This window comes from Staurois parvus, unplaced genomic scaffold (assembly GCF_062004578.1).
Source record: "Staurois parvus isolate SC_StPar_1 unplaced genomic scaffold, SC_StPar_1.0 ptg000143l, whole genome shotgun sequence".
NCBI classification, from domain to species: domain Eukaryota; kingdom Metazoa; phylum Chordata; class Amphibia; order Anura; family Ranidae; genus Staurois; species Staurois parvus.
The window spans coordinates 1,781,172-1,801,529 of NW_028317939.1; the positions used below are offsets into that span (position 1 = coordinate 1,781,172).

A 20,358-nucleotide genomic window follows, 5' to 3' on the forward strand; every position below is an offset into this window, starting at 1 on the left:
ACGCTGAAAAAGCTTTTGATAGAGTAAACTGGAGCTTTATGATGGACACCCTAGAGATCATGGGGGTAGGTAGTAGAATGAGGGAATGGATAGGAAAATTGTATAAAATGCCATCCGCGGTTATTTTGGTCAATGGTGAAAAATCGGCACCTATAAGGATGTCAAATGGCACTAGACAGGGATGTCCACTGTCCCCTTTGTTGTATGTGTTAACATTGGAACCCTTACTAGAAACAATTAGGAGGAATGCAGATATAAAGGGAATACAAATAGGGGAAACGGAACATAAGGTGGCAGCTTTTGCAGACGATCTGTTGTTCTATGTGGGTAATCCTAGGATAACACTCCCGAATTTAATGAAAAGCTTAAAGGAATATGGAGAAATATCAAACCTAAAAATCAACCTGACAAAAACTGAGATCTTGAATATAAATCTCCCGAATGGTGAGAAAGAAAAGATAAAAAAAGAATTCCCTTTTACATGGAGAGATAGAGAGATAAAATATTTAGGAGTCAAACTTTCTGCTTCATATTCAAAATTGTATAAATTAAATTATATTTCCCTTTTAAACGAGATTAAGGAGGAACTGAAGAAATTGGGAGGAGGAATCCCCTCCTGGTTAGGACGAATAAATCTGATAAAAATGATAATTGTACCCAAAGTTTTGTATAAATATCAAATGATCCCAATAAAACTCCCAGAAGCATTTTTTAAAGAAATTAAAAGGATGATAACAAAATTTATATGGAAAAATAAAAAACCTAGAATATCGTATGATTTGATAAGTAGACGAAAAGAGAGAGGGGGACTGGGAGTGCCAGACTTTGGGAGATACTATAATGCTGTAGTTTTAGCAAGAATTTATGATTGGACACACAATAAAAGGGGGAAAAGATGGGTAAAGATAGAGAATGACTTGAGCGGAGTTGACCTGAGTAGAAACATATGGGCACCAACACAATATAGAGGTTTAAAAGAAACCACGAGCGTGTTTACATTGAACGTTTTAAGGGTTTGGGATAATTTACACAAGTATATGCACTGGGATTTTAATTCACAATTAATGTCACTAAGGAATATAGAATACTTCCCACCAGGTATTGAAGGGAGTATGGGAAAATGGATTAAAAAGGAAGACATTCAACTAAGGGATATTATGGACGGAAAGAAGTTGAAAACATTGAAAGACTTAAAAAAGAGTGGAAGGGAACTTTTTATTAAGATTGATGAGTGGAAATATCACCAATTAAATCACTTTGTTGAGAGTCTTCCGAAACCCATAAGAGGGAGAAAGGAGTGGAACATGTTTGAGAGGTTACTGGAATCACGGGGAGACGGAAAACGGGGCACGGCAAAAATTTATAAAATTCTTACCGAGTTAGCTACGGAATTAAAACCAAGCTATATAGAAAAATGGGAAAGGGATTTAGGAGTGGAGATAGATGAGGATAAACAGAGGAAGATATATAGACTCACGCACGAGAACACTAGTATGAGAGAGGTGGAGGTAAACTATAAAAGTTTAGTAAGATGGCACATTACACCAATTCTAGAGCACAAAATAGATATAGAGAAAACACAAGAGTGTTGGCGTGGTTGTGGAAAGATTGGTACATGGTTTCACATCTGGTGGGAGTGCCCAAGGATACAAAATTTTTGGAAGATAACAGTCAACTTAATTGAGAAAATCTCAGGAATAAAGATAGGATTAGACCCACAAGTGTGTTTACTACATAAAACAGATTTACCAGTGAATAAATATAAAAACTCGGGTATATGGTACTTTGTGAACGCAGCGAAGGGGTTGATACCCAAATTCTGGCATAGCTTGGAAGTTCCGAAAGAGAAGGATTGGGTAGAAAGAGTAAATCAGATTAGTAGGATGGAGAAACTATACTATACCCAGGAAGATAAGATGGAGATATATAACAGGAGATGGGAAAAATGGGAAGATTTTGTACACCATAGGAATATATATGAAGAAATGCCAGGAGAAGATTCTTAATTTTATATAGATGGAAGTAAGAGAAAAATGCAGAGTGGGAGGGAGGAGGGATGGGGTAGGGCATAAGGGTAGAGGGAAGGGAAAGGAAGAAAAAGGAGGTAACAGAAAGAAAATAAGAGTAAAAATATTATATGAGAATGTAGATGAAATGCATTATGCTCTTCTTTCATGTTCCCCTGTTTTTTTTTCTTTTTTTTTTTTTCCCTTTCTCTTTTTATATGTAATTATAAATGTGAAAATTTAATAAATATTTGAATAAAAAAAAAAAAACAGGCTGTCTTTCCTAGCAGATGGTGGGACAGTGAAAGTGGAAAATCTTCTGCCAAGCTTCAGCATGTAGGCAGGCCCCCCAGTGCTGGGCCCCCTTCTAGGTTCCATACTCCAGCACCTTCCTTCACTCCATCTTCCACCCGACTCCCCTGTTGTTCTGGCTCTTTCACATTTAAGGGCTGTCCTAGTCGCCATGCCAGGTCTCCTTCCTGAGGATTGACAGGTTCCCTCTTCTAGAAACTTCCATCAGTTTCTAAAGGGTGGGAGGACTTCAAAAGCCCTGACCAGTAGAGCCTGCCAGCCTGACCTGAGGTAACCTCCCTTCCTTACTCCCAGGCTGACTCATCCTAGGCATCTAGCAAGCCTCTGACTAGCACACACAAAAAAATCCTATCTAACTAGAGGGAGCTACAAAAGTAACAGGAGTGCAGAACAAACTGCACTCCTGTGATCCATAGGAAAGGACAAACTACCCTTGGCTGTACTTTTCTTTTAAATGAGGCCCTATCAACACAAAATAATAAACAATATACCAGGAATGAAATGCAAACACACAAATACCCCCCTCCTGAATCAAAAGCCAGAAGAAAGGGAAGCAATGCAATAAAAAAAATGGATCCTTGCCTAGCAGAAGTGATGGCTACAAGGAATGCCACCTAGGGGAGAGTAGAGAGAGGGGACTCTCTAATGGGTTACAAAAAACATTTCTAAAGGCCAGAAAGAACCAGATTACCATGGATGAAGTGAATAGTGGACCCTCTGTGCTGTCTGCACATTGGAGAGGGTGGGAGCCCTTAAAAGGACTGAGGAACAGAGTCTATAGTACAGAGACCAGATCTTCACCAGAGACCCCGCAAAAGGCAGAAACTTCACCTTCGATAGTAGTGAGAGCAAAACGCTGGTCCAGACCCAGTCATTTCACACCCGCCACCACTGTTTTGTTTTTTAATATTTTTTCATTTTCTAAAGTTTTTTTTTTTTTTTAATAACCTTTTCTTTTTTTTTACATTATCTTTATTTTTTCCTTGTACGGCTGTTCTTGCCCTGATCAAGCAAACCAAGGCAGGGAAGGCAAGGCTACAACTAAAGTGTCATCATATCATCACATCTTTGGATTAGCGGGTGTGAAGGATGTACCATTGGCTGGAGGTGGCCAGTATGCCCTTGAGGTAGTAGGCTGTCCTGCTGTACATGTCATAGAAGGGAAAAGACCTCAATTAATACAAAAACAAAAGATAAGGTGTTGGCCATTGAAGAGTTAGCTATCAGTCATTTGTTGCAGATAGATATTGGTCCATAAAATGATTTTTGGTTGTAAAAATCTGTGCACATGTAAAAATGTCCCCCAGCACTGCAGTTCAAAGAATTCAAACATATTGATGTAAACCCAACCACTTACATCGCATAGAAGCTTTAACACCATAGCATTACTTGTAACACCTATTCATATTTCAATTACTAGTTTTCAAGAGATGCCCTTAGCGAAAAGGAAGAAAAAGAAGAATGGTGCAGGGCAGACATGACTGGGGGGGGGGAGGAAAGAAAGGGAAAGGGTTAAAGAAAAAAGGCGGGAGTTAGAATATGGGCAAGTTACCGGATTGGTGACAGGTGTGCAGGGTGGGGCCTTCCACATCTTTGGGTGTGGATGGAAGGGTCATCCAGTTCAGTGCAGGAGGAGACAGCGGTGAGTGAGCTTCCCTCCCACCCTCCCTTGGGGTTTGTTTGGGTGTTTTGTCGATTCCCGTTTTTTGTTCTGGTTTCGGGGGCGGTTGTTGGTCTTTGGAGGCGGCACAAACTGCTAAGCTAAAGCTAATGGTTGGGCCCCTGGGCCACAGTTTTGAGAGCACTGGTGTAGTGTTAACAGAACCCTGTACTACAAACACCTACACTAGATGATTTTGACGGCTGGCCACACAATTTGGACCTTTTCAAGAGTATGAAGAGCTTGAAAAGTTATTTTTTTCTTTATTAAGAAAACACAAGTCAAACAAAAAGTACAAAGAGATACAATGTGTCAATGAAAATCACAAAGTACAACAATTAGCAAATACCATGCAGTGAGAGATGCTAAGATAAGCAGACAGAGACAACGATCTCATTTCACACATATTATCAATGGCATTCAATTAGAGAAGACAACATAGGATGACGGCAAAAATAAAGGCCCATAATAACCATAACCATAATAAGGCTTCAGAAATCCACAAGACGGGCGGGATAATTTGTTTGTTCCCCCACAGGCCTTTCGTCATATAAAAGCAGGGTAGAGGGGCAGAAGGTATGAGTAGAGGCTCTAGGCATCTTATATTGGAAAGATGGCATAGAGAACTCCAAGCTGTCCATGAGGTAAAGCGGGGGCTACGATTGGTGGTTGCCAGTGTATGAGGAGATGTCTTCGTGAATCAAATGAAGCACTTTTGCAGGTTGTGTATGGGTATGGGAGCATGTCACCTATGGGCAGGGGAAAGAGTGACAAGGGCAGGAAGAGAAGAGGAAGGTAAGACATAGAAAGGAAGAAAAGGAAGGGAAAGGGGATGGTGAAGAAAGAGTCAGAGGGGGGTAAGGAAGGTAAAGGGAAGGGGGGCAAGGGAGGGGAAAGGAGGGAGAGAGAAGAAAAAAAAGGGGGGGGGAGGTAAAGGAGAGGGGGAGGATGGGGGGGAGGGGGGGGGGGCAGTGGGGTAGAAAGGTTTTTAACAAGTTTGAAAAGATTGAAAATAATATTGAAGTCACACACAAGCTATAATTAAAATTAATTAATGAAAGAATGAAATTATTGTAATTATTTATTTTCGTTTCTCAATCTTAACAGGTTTTCTTCTTGAAAATGACTTAAATAAGGCAGCAATAAATATTTAACATCAAAATTCTTTAGCAGTTGCATTTCATATCTGTAGTTGCCTTTTAGTCCTATTTATGCTTTACATTAATATCATAATGACGATGACTATCGCAGCTACATGACTGAATGTGTTCATTCTGGTCTACAACATTATACATGGCGCAGTGTGCGGTATATTTACAGCATTCTTTTACCCAACATTGCGCTCCTTGTGTTCAGTTCTGGTTTTAAAAGCAAAATGTACAGTTTTGGACCAAACATACACAATAATATTCCAGCACTGGAGGTCAGTATGGCGAATACCTCCACAGCCACCATGTATTTCCCTCTGGTGCTCAGATAGGTCGGGATCATGGCAATCCAGACACTGCAGAACACCAGCATGCTGAAGGTGATGTATTTGGCCTCATTAAAACTGTCCGGTAATGTCCTCACCATGAAGGCCAGAACAAAACTCACAGCTGCCAGAAACCCCATATAACCCAACATAGAGTAGAAGCCGATAACTGACCCCTCATTACACTGTATGACGATCTTCTCAGGATAGGAGTCCATGTCATACTCCTGAAATGGTGAGGAGATGGACAACCAAAAAATGCAATTTGTAACCTGAATGGATGAGCAGAATACCATGACTGTATTGGGAAGATTGACTCCCACCCATTTACTACAAGAGCTTCCTGGTCTGGAGGCTTTAAACGCAACGAAGACCATGATGGTTTTTGCTAGCATAGAAGATACTGAGATGGTGAAAGGGATTCCAAAGGAGACTTGTTGCAGCATACAAGTGATGTCCACAGGACGGCCAAGGAACAGGAACACAGAAAGGAAGCTCAGCATGAGGGAGAAGAGCAGAATGAAGCTGAGGTTCCGGTTATTGGCTCTGACAATGGGAGAGCTCCGAAACCATAAAAACAGTCCAAATGTAAAGAGAGATGTTGTAGCAAACAGGACTGAAGTTGTAGAAAACAATAAAACTAGAATATCCTCCTCGTATGATAAATACTCATTGAACTTGTCAATACAAACATTTTTAGCTTTGTTAGGCCATTGATATTCCGGACATTTCATGCAGTTTTCACTGTCTGTAGAGTAAGAGAGAAAATACCAGTAAATGTGATGTACCGAGAATGCAGCTACCTAACGTGTTACCAGTTGTTGAAGTGTAACCAGGCAGCACAATGGCTAAATGGTTAGCACTTCCGCCTGGCAGTACTCGGGTTGTTGGTTCAAATCCCAACCACGGCACCACCTGCCTGGAGTTTGCATGTTCTCCCTATACCTGCGTGGGTTTCCTCCGGGTACTCTGGTTTCCTCCCACACCCCAAAGACATGCTGGTAGGTTAATTGTTTCCTGTCCAAATTGGCTGTAATATGTATGAATGTAAATTAGGGACCTTAGATTGTACACCCCTTGAGGGTTAGGGAGTGATGTGAATGTACAATATATATGTAAAAGCGCTGCGTAAATTGACAGCCCTATATACAGTAAGTACCTGAAATAAATAAATAAACTAAACCCCGGACCCCGGACCCCACATTCACTGTATGTGCTCTCCCCAAACCCCGCATTCACTGTATCTGCTCTCCCCGGACCCCACATTCACTATATCCGCTCTCCCCGGACCCCGCATTCACTGTATCTGCTCTCCACAAACCCCACATTCACTATATCCGCTCTCCCCAGACCCCACATTCACTATATCCGCTCTCCCCGGACCCACATTCACTATATCCGCTTTCCCCGGACCCCGCATTCACTGTATCTGCTCTCCCCAAACCCCACATTCACTATATCTGCTCTCCCCGGACCCCGTATTCACTATATCTGCTCTCCCCAAACCCCACATTCACTATGTCCGCTCTCCCCGGACCCCGCATTCACTATATCCGCTCTCCCTGGACCTCGCATTCACTATATCCTCTCTCCCCGGACCCCGCATTCACTGTATCCGCTCTCCCCGGACCTCGCATTCACTATATCCGCTGTCCCCGGACCCTGCATTCAGCTGTATCCGCTCTCCCCGGACCCCGCATTCACTATATCCGCTCTCCCCGGACCCTGCATTCAGCTGTATCCGCTCTCCCCGGACCCCGCATTCACTATATCCGCTCTCCCCGGACCCCGCATTCACTATATCCACTCTCCCCAGACCCCGCATTCACTATATCCGCTCTCCCCAGACCCCGCATTCAGCTGTATCCTGAAGGTTTTTTGCCTTCATCCTTTAGAACTACATTAGCATTGTTATTGTAGTTCAGATGTAATACTGAACATGAATTAAAAGTCAAGAAAACTTACTGGGAGTTGATTTCCTAAAGGCAAATGGGCTGTTCACTTTGGGATGGAATTTTTCCTTAGCTTAGTGAATACGGTTAAAAAAAAAACACTTAAGAATATCCAATCACATGCAAAGTAAATATAAAAACATGTTTGTGTGTGCAGATGATTGGATGATGGAAGTCAGCAGAGCTGCACCTCGTTCATAAAGCTAAGGGAAAAGTAAAGTGAATATCCTGTGAATATCTCCAGAAAGCTTTAGTCATGAACAAAGCGTATGATGCCCTCAGGTAATGCCATGACCCCATCCTCTACCTGTAACTGCGTGTACTGTACACTAGATTGCCAAAAGTATTGGGCCGCCGGCCTTTACACGCACATGAACTTTAATGGCCTCCCAGTCTTAGTCCGTAGGGTTCAATATTGAGTTGGCCCCGCCCTTTGCAGCTATAACAGCTTCAACTCTTCTGGGAAGGCCGTCCACAAGGTTTAGGAGGGTGTCCAGAAGCACATTTGTCAGGTCAGGCACTGATGTCGGGGGAGGAGGCCTGGCTCGCAGTCTCCGCTCTAATTCATCCCAAAGGTGTTCTATGGGGTTGAGGTCAGGACTCTGTGCAGGACAGTCAAGTTCCTCCACCCCAAACTGGCTCCTCCATGTCTTTATGGACCTTGCTTTGTGCACTGGTGGGCAGTCATGTTGGAACAGGAAGGGGCCATCCCCAAACTCTTCCCACAAAGTTGGGAGCATGAACTTGTCCAAAATGTCTTAGTATACTGATGCCTAAAGATTTCCCTTCACTGGAACTAGGGGGCTAAGCCCAATCCCTGAAGAACAACCCCACATCATAATCCCCCCTCCACCAAACTTTACACTTGGCACAATGCAGTCAGGCAAGTACTGTTCTGGCAACTGCCAAACCCAGACACAGCCATCGGATTCCCAGACAGTGAAGCGTGATTAGCCACTCCAGAGAACACGTCTCCACTGCTCTAGAGTCCAGTGGCGGCATGCTTTACACCACTACATCTGATGCTTTGCATTGCTCTTGGTGATGGAAGGCTTGGATGCAGCTGCTCGGCCATGGAAACCCATTCCATGAAGCTCTCTACGCACTGTTGTTGGGCTCACTGAAGGCCTCACCAAGTTTGGAGGTCTTTAGCTATTGACTCTGCAGACAGTTGGTGACTTCTGCGCACTGTGCGCTTCAGCATGCGCTGACCCCGCCCTGTCATGTGACGTGGCCTACCACTTGGTGGCTGAGTGGCTGTTGTTCCCAGTTGCTTCCACTTTGTTATAATCCCACTAACAGCTGAGCGTGGAATATTTAGTAGCCAGGAAATGTCACGGATGGACTTATTGCCCAGGTGGCCACCTATCACGGGACCACGCTTGGAGTCACTGAGCTCCTGAGAGCGACACATTCTTTCACCAATGTTTGTAGAAGCCGTCCGCATGCCTAGGGGCTTGATGGTATACATCTGTGTCCATGGAGGGGATTGGAACACCTGAATCACATGATATGGAGGGGATTGGAACACCTGAATCACATGATTGGGAGGGGATTGGAACACCTGAATCACATGATTGGGAGGGGATTGGAGCACCTGAATCACATGATATGGAGGGGATTGGAACACCTGAATCACATGATTGGGAGGGGATTGGAACACCTGAATCACATGATTGGGAGGAGATTGGAACACTTGAATCACATGATATGGAGGGGACTGGAACACCTAAATCACATGATATGGAGGGGATTGGAACACCTGAATCACATGATATGGAGGGGATTTAAAACACTCAAATCACATGATATGGAGGGGACTGGAACACCTAAATCACATGATATGGAGGGGATTGGAACACCTGAATCACATGATATGGAGGGCTGTCCCAATACGTTTGGCAATATATTGTATGTAACAATGAAATTCTCTTCAACAAAATGGTGGCCATCTGCACACAGACCCCAACTCCCTGTTGCAATGATATGGATAAAAGATGGCCTCAGCTCCTGTTCTCCACCTGTTGGGAACTCCTCAGACACGTTTTGCCCCTTTTGAGGTTTAATCGTAGGATGGCCACCATTTTGTTGAAGTCTACTGGAGCCTGACAGCCTGTCTTGCACCAGAATTTCCACATGCTGATCCGACTGACACAGTTTGGAGGGGCATTCGACCCATACTCTTCTCTTTGTTTTGGGCTACAAATGAATTTCTCTTCTTTGATTCCTTTTGGTCTGTTCTGTACACCATTGAAAGTGTTTTATAGACAGTATCTGTTTGAGAAGTACAAAAATGTTGCAGAAGATCTCAAGAAGAAAGTAGGAGGAATACGCCTCTTCCTGTCTGCTTGAGACAACCTCCAACACTCTGGGGGTGTGGATGGAAGAAGAAAAGTGCAGACACTTCCCTGACAAATGACTTCACAAGTTTTCATTTCTACTTCAGTTTCAGACTTTTTATGTAAAGAAACATGAAGCTTACCAGACTGATGTGATATTTCTCTTTGTGGGCACGGAGCGCAATTATAACAACACGGGTGATATCCTTCTCTTACAGATCTCCTGAACCCCGGAAGACATTCCTCGCAGCACCGACCTTTCGGGACCTAAGATAATATAAGATGATATGAACTGTTCAGGAGCAATCCTGCCGATATAATAGTCCGATCTTCTGGTGTCCGAAATGTTATGTTAAGCATTTGCTTTGTGAATTTACCGTATTTTTCACTCCATAAAACGCACCTAGATTATAGAGGAGGAACACAAGAAAAGAAATATTCTGAACCAATGGACTGCAGACACAGTACAGGGGATGACCAGAGACTGCAGACATAGTACAGGAGATGACCAGAGACTGCGGACACAGTACAGGAGATGGTCAGAGACTGCGGACACAGTACAGGAGATGACCAGAGACTGCGGACATAGTACAGGGGATGACCAGAGACTGCGGACACAGTACAGGAGATGACCAGAGACTGCGGACATAGTACAGGAGATGACCAGAGACTGCGGACACAGTACAGGAGATGACCAGAGACTGCGGACATAGTACAGGAGATGACCAGAGACTGCGGACATAGTACAGGAGATGACCAGAGACTGCGGACACAGTACAGGAGATGGTCAGAGACTGCGGACACAGTACAGGAGATGACCAGAGACTGCGGACATAGTACAGGGGATGACCAGAGACTGCAGACACAGTACAGGAGATGACCAGAGACTGCGGACACAGTACAGGAGATGACCAGAGACTGCGGACATAGTACAGGAGATGACCAGAGACTGCAGACACAGTACAGGAGATGACCAGAGACTGCGGACACAGTACAGGAGATGACCAGAGACTGCAGACACAGTACAGGAGATGACCAAAGACTGCAGACACAGTACAGGAGATGACCAGAGACTGCGGACACAGTACAGGAGATGACCAGAGACTGCAGACATAGTACAGGGGATGACCAGAGACTGCAGACACAGTACAGGAGATGACCAGAGACTGCGGACACAGTACAGGAGATGACCAGAGACTGCGGACATAGTACAGGAGATGACCAGAGACTGCGGACATAGTACAGGAGATGACCAGAGACTGTGGACATAGTACAGGGGATGACCAGAGACTGCAGACACAGTACAGGAGATGACCAGAGACTGCGGACACAGTACAGGAGATGACCAGAGACTGCGGACACAGTACAGGAGATGACCAGAGACTGCGGACACAGTACAGGAGATGACCAGAGACTGCGGACATAGTACAGGAGATGACCAGAGACTGCGGACATAGTACAGGAGATGACCAGAGACTGCAGACATAGTACAGGAGATGACCAGAGACTGCGGACACAGTACAGGAGATGACCAGAGACTGCGGACACAGTACAGGAGATGACCAGAGACTGCGGACACAGTACAGGAGATGACCAGAGACTGCGGACAGTACAGGAGATGACCAGAGACTGCAGACACAGTACAGGAGATGACCAGAGACTGCGGACACAGTACAGGGGATGACCAGAGACTGCGGACACAGTACAGGAGATGACCAGAGACTGCGGACACAGTACAGGAGATGACCAGAGACTGCGGACACAGTACAGGAGATGACCAGAGACTGCAGACATAGTACAGGAGATGACCAGGGACTGCGGACACAGTACAGGAGATGACCAGAGACTGCAGACACAGTACAGGAGATGACCAGAGACTGCGGACACAGTACAGGAGATGACCAGAGACTGCGGACACGGTACAGGAGATGACCAGAGACTGCGGACACAGTACAGGAGATGACCAGAGACTGCGGACAGTACAGGAGATGACCAGAGACTGTGGACACAGTACAGGAGATGACCAGGGACTGCGGACACAGTACAGGAGATGACCAGAGACTGCAGACACAGTACAGGAGATGACCAGAGACTGCGGACACAGTACAGGAGATGACCAGAGACTGCAGACACAGTACAGGAGATGACCAGAGACTGCGGACACAGTACAGGAGATGACCAGAGACTGTGGACACAGTACAGGAGATGACCAGAGACTGCGGACACAGTACAGGAGATGACCAGAGACTGCAGACATAGTACAGGAGATGACCAGAGACTGTGGACACAGTACAGAGGATGACCAGAGACTGCAGACATAGTACAGGGGATGACCAGAGACTGCAGACATAGTACAGGAGATGACCAGAGACTGTGGACACAGTACAGAGGATGACCAGAGACTGCGGACACAGTACAGGAGATGACCAGAGACTGCGGACACAGTACAGGAGATGACCAGAGACTGCAGACATAGTACAGGAGATGACCAGAGACTGCGGACACAGTACAGGAGATGACCAGAGACTGCGGACACAGTACAGGAGATGACCAGAGACTGCGGACATAGTACAGGAGATGACCAGAGACTGCGGACACAGTACAGGAGATGACCAGAGACTGCGGACACAGTACAGGGGATGACCAGAGACTGCAGACACGGTACAGGAGATGACCAGAGACTGCAGACACGGTACATGGGATGACCAGAGACTGCGGACACAGTACAGGGGATGACCAGAGACTGCAGACACGGTACAGGAGATGACCAGAGACTGCGGACACAGTACAGGGGATGACCAGAGACTGCGGACACAGTACAGGAGATGACCAGAGACTGCGGACATAGTACAGGGGATGACCAGAGACTGCGGACATAGTACAGGGGATGACCAGAGACTGCGGAAATAGTACAGGGGATGACCAGAAACTGCGGACACAGTACAGGGGATGACCAGAGACTGCGGACACGGTACAGGAGATGACCAGAGACTGCGGACACGGTACAGGAGATGACCAGAGACTGCGGACACAGTGCAGGAGATGACCAGAGACTGCGGACACGGTACAGGAGATGACCAGAGACTGCGGACACAGTACAGGAGATGACCGGAGACTGCGGACATAGTACAGGAGATGACCAGAGACTGCGGACAGTATAGAGGATGACCAGAGACTGCGGACAGTATAGGGGATGACCAGAGACTGCGGACAGTACAGGGGATGACCAGAGACTGCGGACAGTACAGGAGATGATCAGAGACTGTGGACATAGCACAGGAGATGACCAGAGACTGCGGACACAGTACAGGGGATGACCAGAGACTGCAGACATAGTACAGGAGATAACCAGAGACTGCGGACACAGTACAGGAGATGACCAGAGACTGCGGACATAGTACAGGAGATGACCAGAGACTGCGGACAGTACAGAGGATGACCAGAGACTGCAGACAGTACAGGGGATGACCAGAGACTGCGGACAGTACAGGGGATGACCAGAGACTGCGGACAGTACAGGGGATGACCAGAGACTGCGGACAGTACAGGAGATGATCAGAGACTGTGGACAGTACAGGAGATGATCAGAGACTGTGGACAGTACAGGGGATGACCAGAGACTGCGGACAGTACAGGGGATGATCAGAGACTGTGGACAGTACAGGGGATGACCAGAGACTGCGGACAGTACAGGAGATGATCAGAGACTGCGGACAGTATAGGAGATGATCAGAGACTGTGGACAGTACAGGAGATGATCAGAGACTGTGGACAGTACAGGGGATGACCAGAGACTGCGGACAGTACAGGAGATGATCAGAGACTGCGGACAGTACAGGAGATGATCAGAGACTGTGGACAGTACAGGAGATGATCAGAGACTGTGGACAGTACAGGGGATGACCAGAGACTGCGGACAGTACAGGGGATGATCAGAGACTGTGGACAGTACAGGGGATGACCAGAGACTGCGGACAGTACAGGAGATGATCAGAGACTGCGGACAGTATAGGAGATGATCAGAGACTGTGGACAGTACAGGAGATGATCAGAGACTGTGGACAGTACAGGGGATGATCAGAGACTGCGGACAGTATAGGGGATAACCAGAGACTGCCGACCTTTGGGGAGAGAGGTAGTACCTGAATTTGACAGGTACCCGCTCCCACTTCCACGGAGTTGTTCTCCCCTTAGTGTGAGCACCTGGCAGACAGCCAGGTGCTCACTGCGCATGCGCGAGAAGCGCTGCTCTTTGTGATTGGTCCGGCATCTTCTGGGACCTGTCATGTCATGCACACTGGGCACCCGGCTGTCAAAGCCAAGAGCCCACATGAAAGATGCCGACGTGGAAAGACAGCACAGTGCTGGACCGAGGAACAGGTCCTGCTGCAGAGAACAGCTGAGCAGCCGGCCCGGTATTCTGACACAGCAGCGGTGGAAATACTGGACCAGCCGCTCCATATTCGCTCCATAAGACGCACTGACATTTTACCCCCTTTTTAGGGGGGAAAAAAGTGCATCTTATGGAGCATAAAACACGGTAATTAATAAATCTTTGCCATTCTATCATGTTACGTATTTGCAGAGGGGATGCCCCAAGAAATTCAAAAACGTTTGGCAATGTTGGACTCATCTCCTGCCGGATGAGACTTTCCCACTGACACATAAGTACTGATTTGGGTCTGGATGTTGCTGGATTGCTTGTTTGTCTGTATATGGAAGGATTATTTGGGGTTTTACTTCTGCAGTATAAGTTGCTGATGAAGGGTAACTGTCAGGGCTCCATCCTCTGCAGAGGTGTTAGGGGACCTGGCACCCCTGCCAGTACCTTGCATGGCCGCAGAAGTTCACATCGGCTCAAATTTGGCGCCAAACTGCCTTTATTAGGAAGCCCTGCCCTACTCTCAGGTGCTGGTTGATCTCTGGCTCCCCAGTACCTGGTTCCTGTTCCTGTGCTATTGTGATCTGTGATTTCCTGATACCGACTCAGCTTGCTCCTGGACTTGTCTTCACTGCTTAAACCCTGACCTGACCTCGGCTTGGCTAACAGATCTTCTCTCTCACTCCTCTGTGTATGACCTTGGCTTGGCTAACAGATCTTCTCTCTTGCTCCTCTGTGTATGACCTCGGCTTGGCTAACAGATCTTCTCTCTCACTCCTCTGTGTATGACCTCGGCTTGGCTAACAGATCTTCTCTCTTGCTCCTCTGTGTATGACCTCGGCTTGGCTAACAGATCTTCTCTCTTGCTCCTCTGTGTATGACCTCGGCTTGGCTAACAGATCTTCTCTCTTGCTCCTCTGTGTATGACCTCGGCTTGGCTAACAGATCTTCTCTCTCACTCCTCTGTGTATGACCTCGGCTTGGCTAACAGATCTTCTCTCTCGCTCCTCCTGTGTATGAGCTCGGCTTGGCTAACGGATATCCTCTCTTGCTCCTCTGTGTATGACCTCAGCTATCCCATCTGACTACGTCTGCTCTGATCTCCACCCGGTACCTGACCTTGGCTTTGAATCGGCTATCCAGTAATCCTCTGTTCCCTGGAAAGGCTTTCATACCTTGCACAGGCACCTCCTGTCTGCAGACCTATCTCAGTGCATCAGCTGTGCTCCAGGGTGGACCACCAACCAGCACCCCTACAGGCGACCTGTGCCACTTTGGTCCTGACTCCTGCTGTCCCACTCTCAGGGGAGTCTGGAACTTAGCCGCAAGGGAAGCCCTCTCTCCATTGGCCTCTCACACCAGGCATGTGACAGTACCATGTGACGTATAAGGCCCTAGTCTTATGATTATGTTTCTTTTTGCTCCACAGTGGACTGACCATGTTCCTCTCTGATCATGGCAGATGGTTGCACAGGGGGAGGGGGGAGGGAGGTTTGTAGGGATTATAGTTATGTTTTCCATATAGATAGGCTTGGTCCTTGGGCCAATGTATGTCTATGTTTTGAATGTTCCTTTTTTACTGTAGAACATTTTCCCACCAAAAAAAGTTTGTTTTTTGGAGCTACAAAACTGTGGAATAGAAAATTAATACTCAAAACTCAATTTCTATTTGTTTTAAAAAACCAGATGATTTCAGTAAGCCTCAGAAGAATCTGGCCAAGGATTATATTGGCAGACGTTTCAGTTCCAAGTCTTTTTCTCTTCTTCTTCTTGGTGGGGTCCTTCTTTGAATGTCCATGTCACTGCCTGTGTGATGAGGAAGGGGTTAGGTTGTACCCCAAGATGGGCTTAAAGCTCAAAACTAGTCTTTTTATGTCTTACAGTTCAAGTCTTCTGGTTAGAAATATTTGGAATCCTTTTACGGCTCTTCAATACCCCCAGAGCCCACCATGGCCGTTCCGAATAACAAAGCTGTGACTATGACCCACCATCAATTCAAGCTTCTCCTCCAAATCACCGATCGTGAAAGCATGGAAATCTCCCACCCTCTGTGCCCATGCAGCTAAGCATAGAATAACGCCATCCATGATCCACACTAAGACAGAGGTCTTGCTGCTGGACGAAGGGGCCAAATATGAAAAATGTTGGCGCCCCTGGGGTACATAAATATTTACCATCTGGCTTTGACCGTTCACTGCTACTCCCTTCATCAGAAATATGGGCACACAACTCACTTGCTCAGCTGCAGTTTACTAAAAACCTAGCTACCCCTGAGGAAATCCCTCTCTTCCCTCCCCAGCCCGCCTAGGGGGATCCTCCTCTCCTCCTTTCTCTCCCCCACCAGCTACGGATAATTCTTCTCTTTTCTCTTCTCTCTTCTCTTTTCTCTTCTCTTTTCTCTTTTCTCTTCTCTTTTCTCTTTTCTCTTCTCTTTTTTTTCTCTTCTCTTCCCTCTCTCTTTTTTTCTCTTCTCTTCTCTCTCTTTTTTTCTCTTCTCTTCTCTCTCTTTTTTTTTCTCTTCTCTTCTCTCTCTCTCCTTTTTTCTCTTCTCTTCTCTCTCTCTTTTTTTCTGTTCTCTTCTCTCTCTCTCTCTTCTCTCTCTCTCCTCTCTCTCTCCCCTCTCTCCTCTCTCTCTTTTTTTCTCTTCTCTTCTCTTCTCTCTCTTCTCTCTCTCTCTCTCTCTCTCTCTCTCTCTCTCTCTCTCTCTCTCTCTCCTCTCTCTCTCCCCTCTCTCCTCTCTCTCTCTCCCCTCTCTCTCTCCCCCCTCTCTCTTTTTTTTTCTCTTCTCTTCTCTCTCTTCTCTCTCTCTCTCTTCTCTCTCTTCTCTCTCTCTCTCCTCTCTCTCTCCCCTCTCTCCTCTCTCTCTCTCCCCTCTCTCTCTCCCCCCTCTCTCTTTTTTTTTCTCTTCTCTCTCTCCCTGGGTGCAACTGCTTAGCCACGTTTGGAGGGGATGCCTCCACCGCCGCCACCCTCCTCCTCCTTCTATACTCCACAGCATCCTGGCATAGTATATATGAGACACCATCCGGAAGGCCTGGGATCTCTTAAAACCTTTTCCTCCAGCTTTCCTTCCTATAGGGTTCTCTTGAGGGTTACTCTCATCATCCCCTAGAGTGCCTTCAGATCCCACATGATTCTAGAAAGACCTTTCCACTTTCACCTGTTGGGTCATTATCACTTGGTTTATAACCTTGTCTTCTTGTTACTAAACCCCCAACAGTGCAATCAGTCTGCAGAGGCAGGAGAGCACGCTTGTTATACTCACTGTGGGACCTAAGGGGTTAATACTCTGCATTGTGTAAAAAGGCTGTTTTATTCTGTCTTCTCTGATCCTCCCCTTCTTCCAGTGTCCCCTCTTATCTCCTGATAAGAGCTATTGTGAGGAGTCACTCTACAAATGCTCAGTTTTTTGTGTATTTCTAGAGAAGGTTTTTTTTTTTCTTGGGAGAGTGCATGTGATCAGCACAGGGCCAATCAGCACTGTCCAGAAAGAAGTCAGGAGTTCTACATCCTCCTAGAGAAAACTCCTCCTACAAGCTTTGACCAGTGCTCTGCTGTACGGTGATAGAAGTCACAAGACTGATATATACCGCTGATAAGAAAGGATATTTATCAGTTTATATTTACTAAAATGAATGCATTTCCATGTTCTGTGTATACTGTGGGAGACCAGATATAGTGAACACCGGGTCCGGGGAGAGCGGATAGAGTGAATGCGGGGTCCGGGGAGAGCGGATATAGTGAATGCGGGGTCCGGGGAGAGCGGATATAGTGAATGCGGGGTCCGGGGAGACCGGATAAAGTGAATGCGGGGTCCGGGGAGAGCGGATATAGTGAATGCGGGGTCCGGGGAGAGCGGATATAGTGAATGCGGGGTCGGGGGAGAGCGGATATAGTGAATGCGGGGTCCGGGGAGAGCGGATATAGTGAATGCGGGGTCCGAGGTGAACGGATATAGTGAATGCGGGGTCCGGGGAGAGTGGATATTGTGAATGCGGGGTCCGGGGAGAGCGGATATAGTGAATGCGGGGTCCGGGGAGAGCGGATATAGTGAATGCGGGGACCAGGGAGAGCGGATATAGTGAATGCGGGGTCCGGGGAGAGCGGATATAGTGAATGCGGGGTCCGGGGAGACCAGATATAGTGAATGCGGGGTCCGGGGAGAGCGGATATAGTGAATGCGGGGTCCGGGGAGAGCGGATATAGTGAATGCGGGGTCCGGGGAGAGCGGATATAGTGAATGCGGGGTCCGGGGAGAGCGGATATAGTGAATGCGGGGTCCAGGGAGAGCGGATATAGTGAATGCGGGGTCCGGGGAGAGAGGATACAGTGAATGCGGGGTCCGGGGAGAGCAGATATAGTGAATGCGGGGTCGGGGGAGAGCGGATACAGTGAATGCGGGGTCCGGGGAGAGCGGATATAGTGAATGCGGGGTCCGGGGAGAGCGGATATAGTGGATGCGGGGTCCGGGGAGAGCGGATATAGTGAATGCGGGGTCCGGGGAGAGCGGATATAGTGAATGCGGGGTCCGGGGAGAGAGGATACAGTGAATGCGGGGTCCGGGGAGAGCGGATATAGTGAATGCGGGGTCGGGGGAGAGCGGATACAGTGAATGCGGGGTCCGGGGAGAGCGGATATAGTGAATGCGGGGTCCGGGGAGAGCGGATATAGTGGATGCGGGGTCCGGGGAGAGCGGATATAGTGAATGCGGGGTCCGGGGAGAGCGGATATAGTGAATGCGGGGTCTGGGGAGTAGTAACACTTTAATGGACACCCCGCCTGGCATTACTATAGATCCCATGGTCAGGGCTCTTTCTATGTCAGACACAATATCTCACAATACGATCGTTCCATTTATTGTACGCAGTTCTCTTGCACCCATACCACCTTCATTAAATATATGAACAAGAAAATGAGTCCTTTTTTTGTATACGTTTTGAATCCGCTTCTCTGGTGTCACTCACCTTGCCACCCTTCCATGATATTTGCTCGGGTTCCAGTGTAAGTTGCTGATCCTCTGAAAGGGACTCATCAAAGTGGCCCACGGGCCTCCAATGGATGACATTGTTACCTCCTCCTTCTAGTATTACCAGATTGACGATTTCCATTGGGCTGGGCAGTTCTCCTTTATCATTAAATCCCACGACGTTGTCACCCGGATCCCGGTACCGCACTTCCTTTATATACCGGGAGAGCTTAGAGACGACAGAAACGATTATAGGTAACATGGACCGTCAGTAGGACATTTCATAATTTTTGTTTGCTTTCAGATTGATTGTCTAGTCGTACGTCATGTAGAGGATGCCATATACTGCATGTTGAAATGCATTTTTATATATTACAAATTATATGAAAAATATTAAAAAAAAATATATATATATATATATATATATATATATATATATATATATAATTTTTAAATATATTCTTTTTTTTTTTTTTATTTATATTTTTTTAACATATAAAAAAGTCATTTTTACATATATTTGTAAAGGCATTTTAAAAATGTCGATTAAATGGATTTTTAAAGACATGCAGTATATTTGAAAAATTATTTTTAAAAACATTTTCATATATTTTGTAATAAAAACGCATTTCAACATACAGGTGTGTGTATATATGTGTATGTGTGTGTATGTGTGTGTATATATATATATATATTTATTGAGATATATTTTGAAATATATTGATTACAATCAACATTGTAGTATTTCAAATATATGTCAATATATTTGGGAAGAATATTTTAAAAATATATTTCAAATATATTTTTCTTCCATGTGGGTTCACATTTATAAACCTCAAGCTGCAGTTAAAGAAATTAAAAAATGGTGCGCTCAATGACCAAGAATCTGGTGCAGTAAATGTTTTCACCGTGTAATAATTAAACATTCACATCAGTTCCTAACCCTCCAGCAGTGTACAATCTAAAGTCCCTAACTATTACAGCTTGGCCTGAAGAATATCTAAGCCCTCGAGTGTACATAGTTCTTGTCTTTGGAGAATTCCACCTAATTCCCCTCAACCCTATCCAAGTTCTCCAAAAAAATAAAAAAAACATAAAAACAACATCCCTAGACTGGCCATTGAAGAAAACAAGTGAATGTGCTGAGTGCCTGGCTGTGGGGAAAAGTTTGTGGAGGAACCTGGATAGTATTCCTACGGGCGTTGTGCTACCTTCTTTTTGTCATACTTCAGTTTTCTTATTACTAGTGGTCTTCGGAAAAATGGACA

General features: G+C 46.2%; 1 protein-coding gene across 1 annotated transcript in view; it reads right to left on the reverse strand.

The window, feature by feature from the left end:
• Window positions 1-5,292: 5,292 nt before the first annotated feature.
• Window positions 5,293-20,358, reverse strand: part of LOC149465133 (vomeronasal type-2 receptor 26-like) — a 44,726-nt gene continuing 29,660 nt past the window's right edge. The window contains exons 3-5 of the mRNA XM_089673610.1: window positions 19,089-19,319; window positions 9,887-10,010; window positions 5,293-6,200 (exon numbers count right to left, since the gene is read on the reverse strand). Of these exons, the coding sequence (XP_089529736.1) occupies window positions 5,293-6,200; window positions 9,887-10,010; window positions 19,089-19,319 (1,263 nt within the window). The remainder of the gene's footprint in view (window positions 6,201-9,886; window positions 10,011-19,088; window positions 19,320-20,358) is intronic.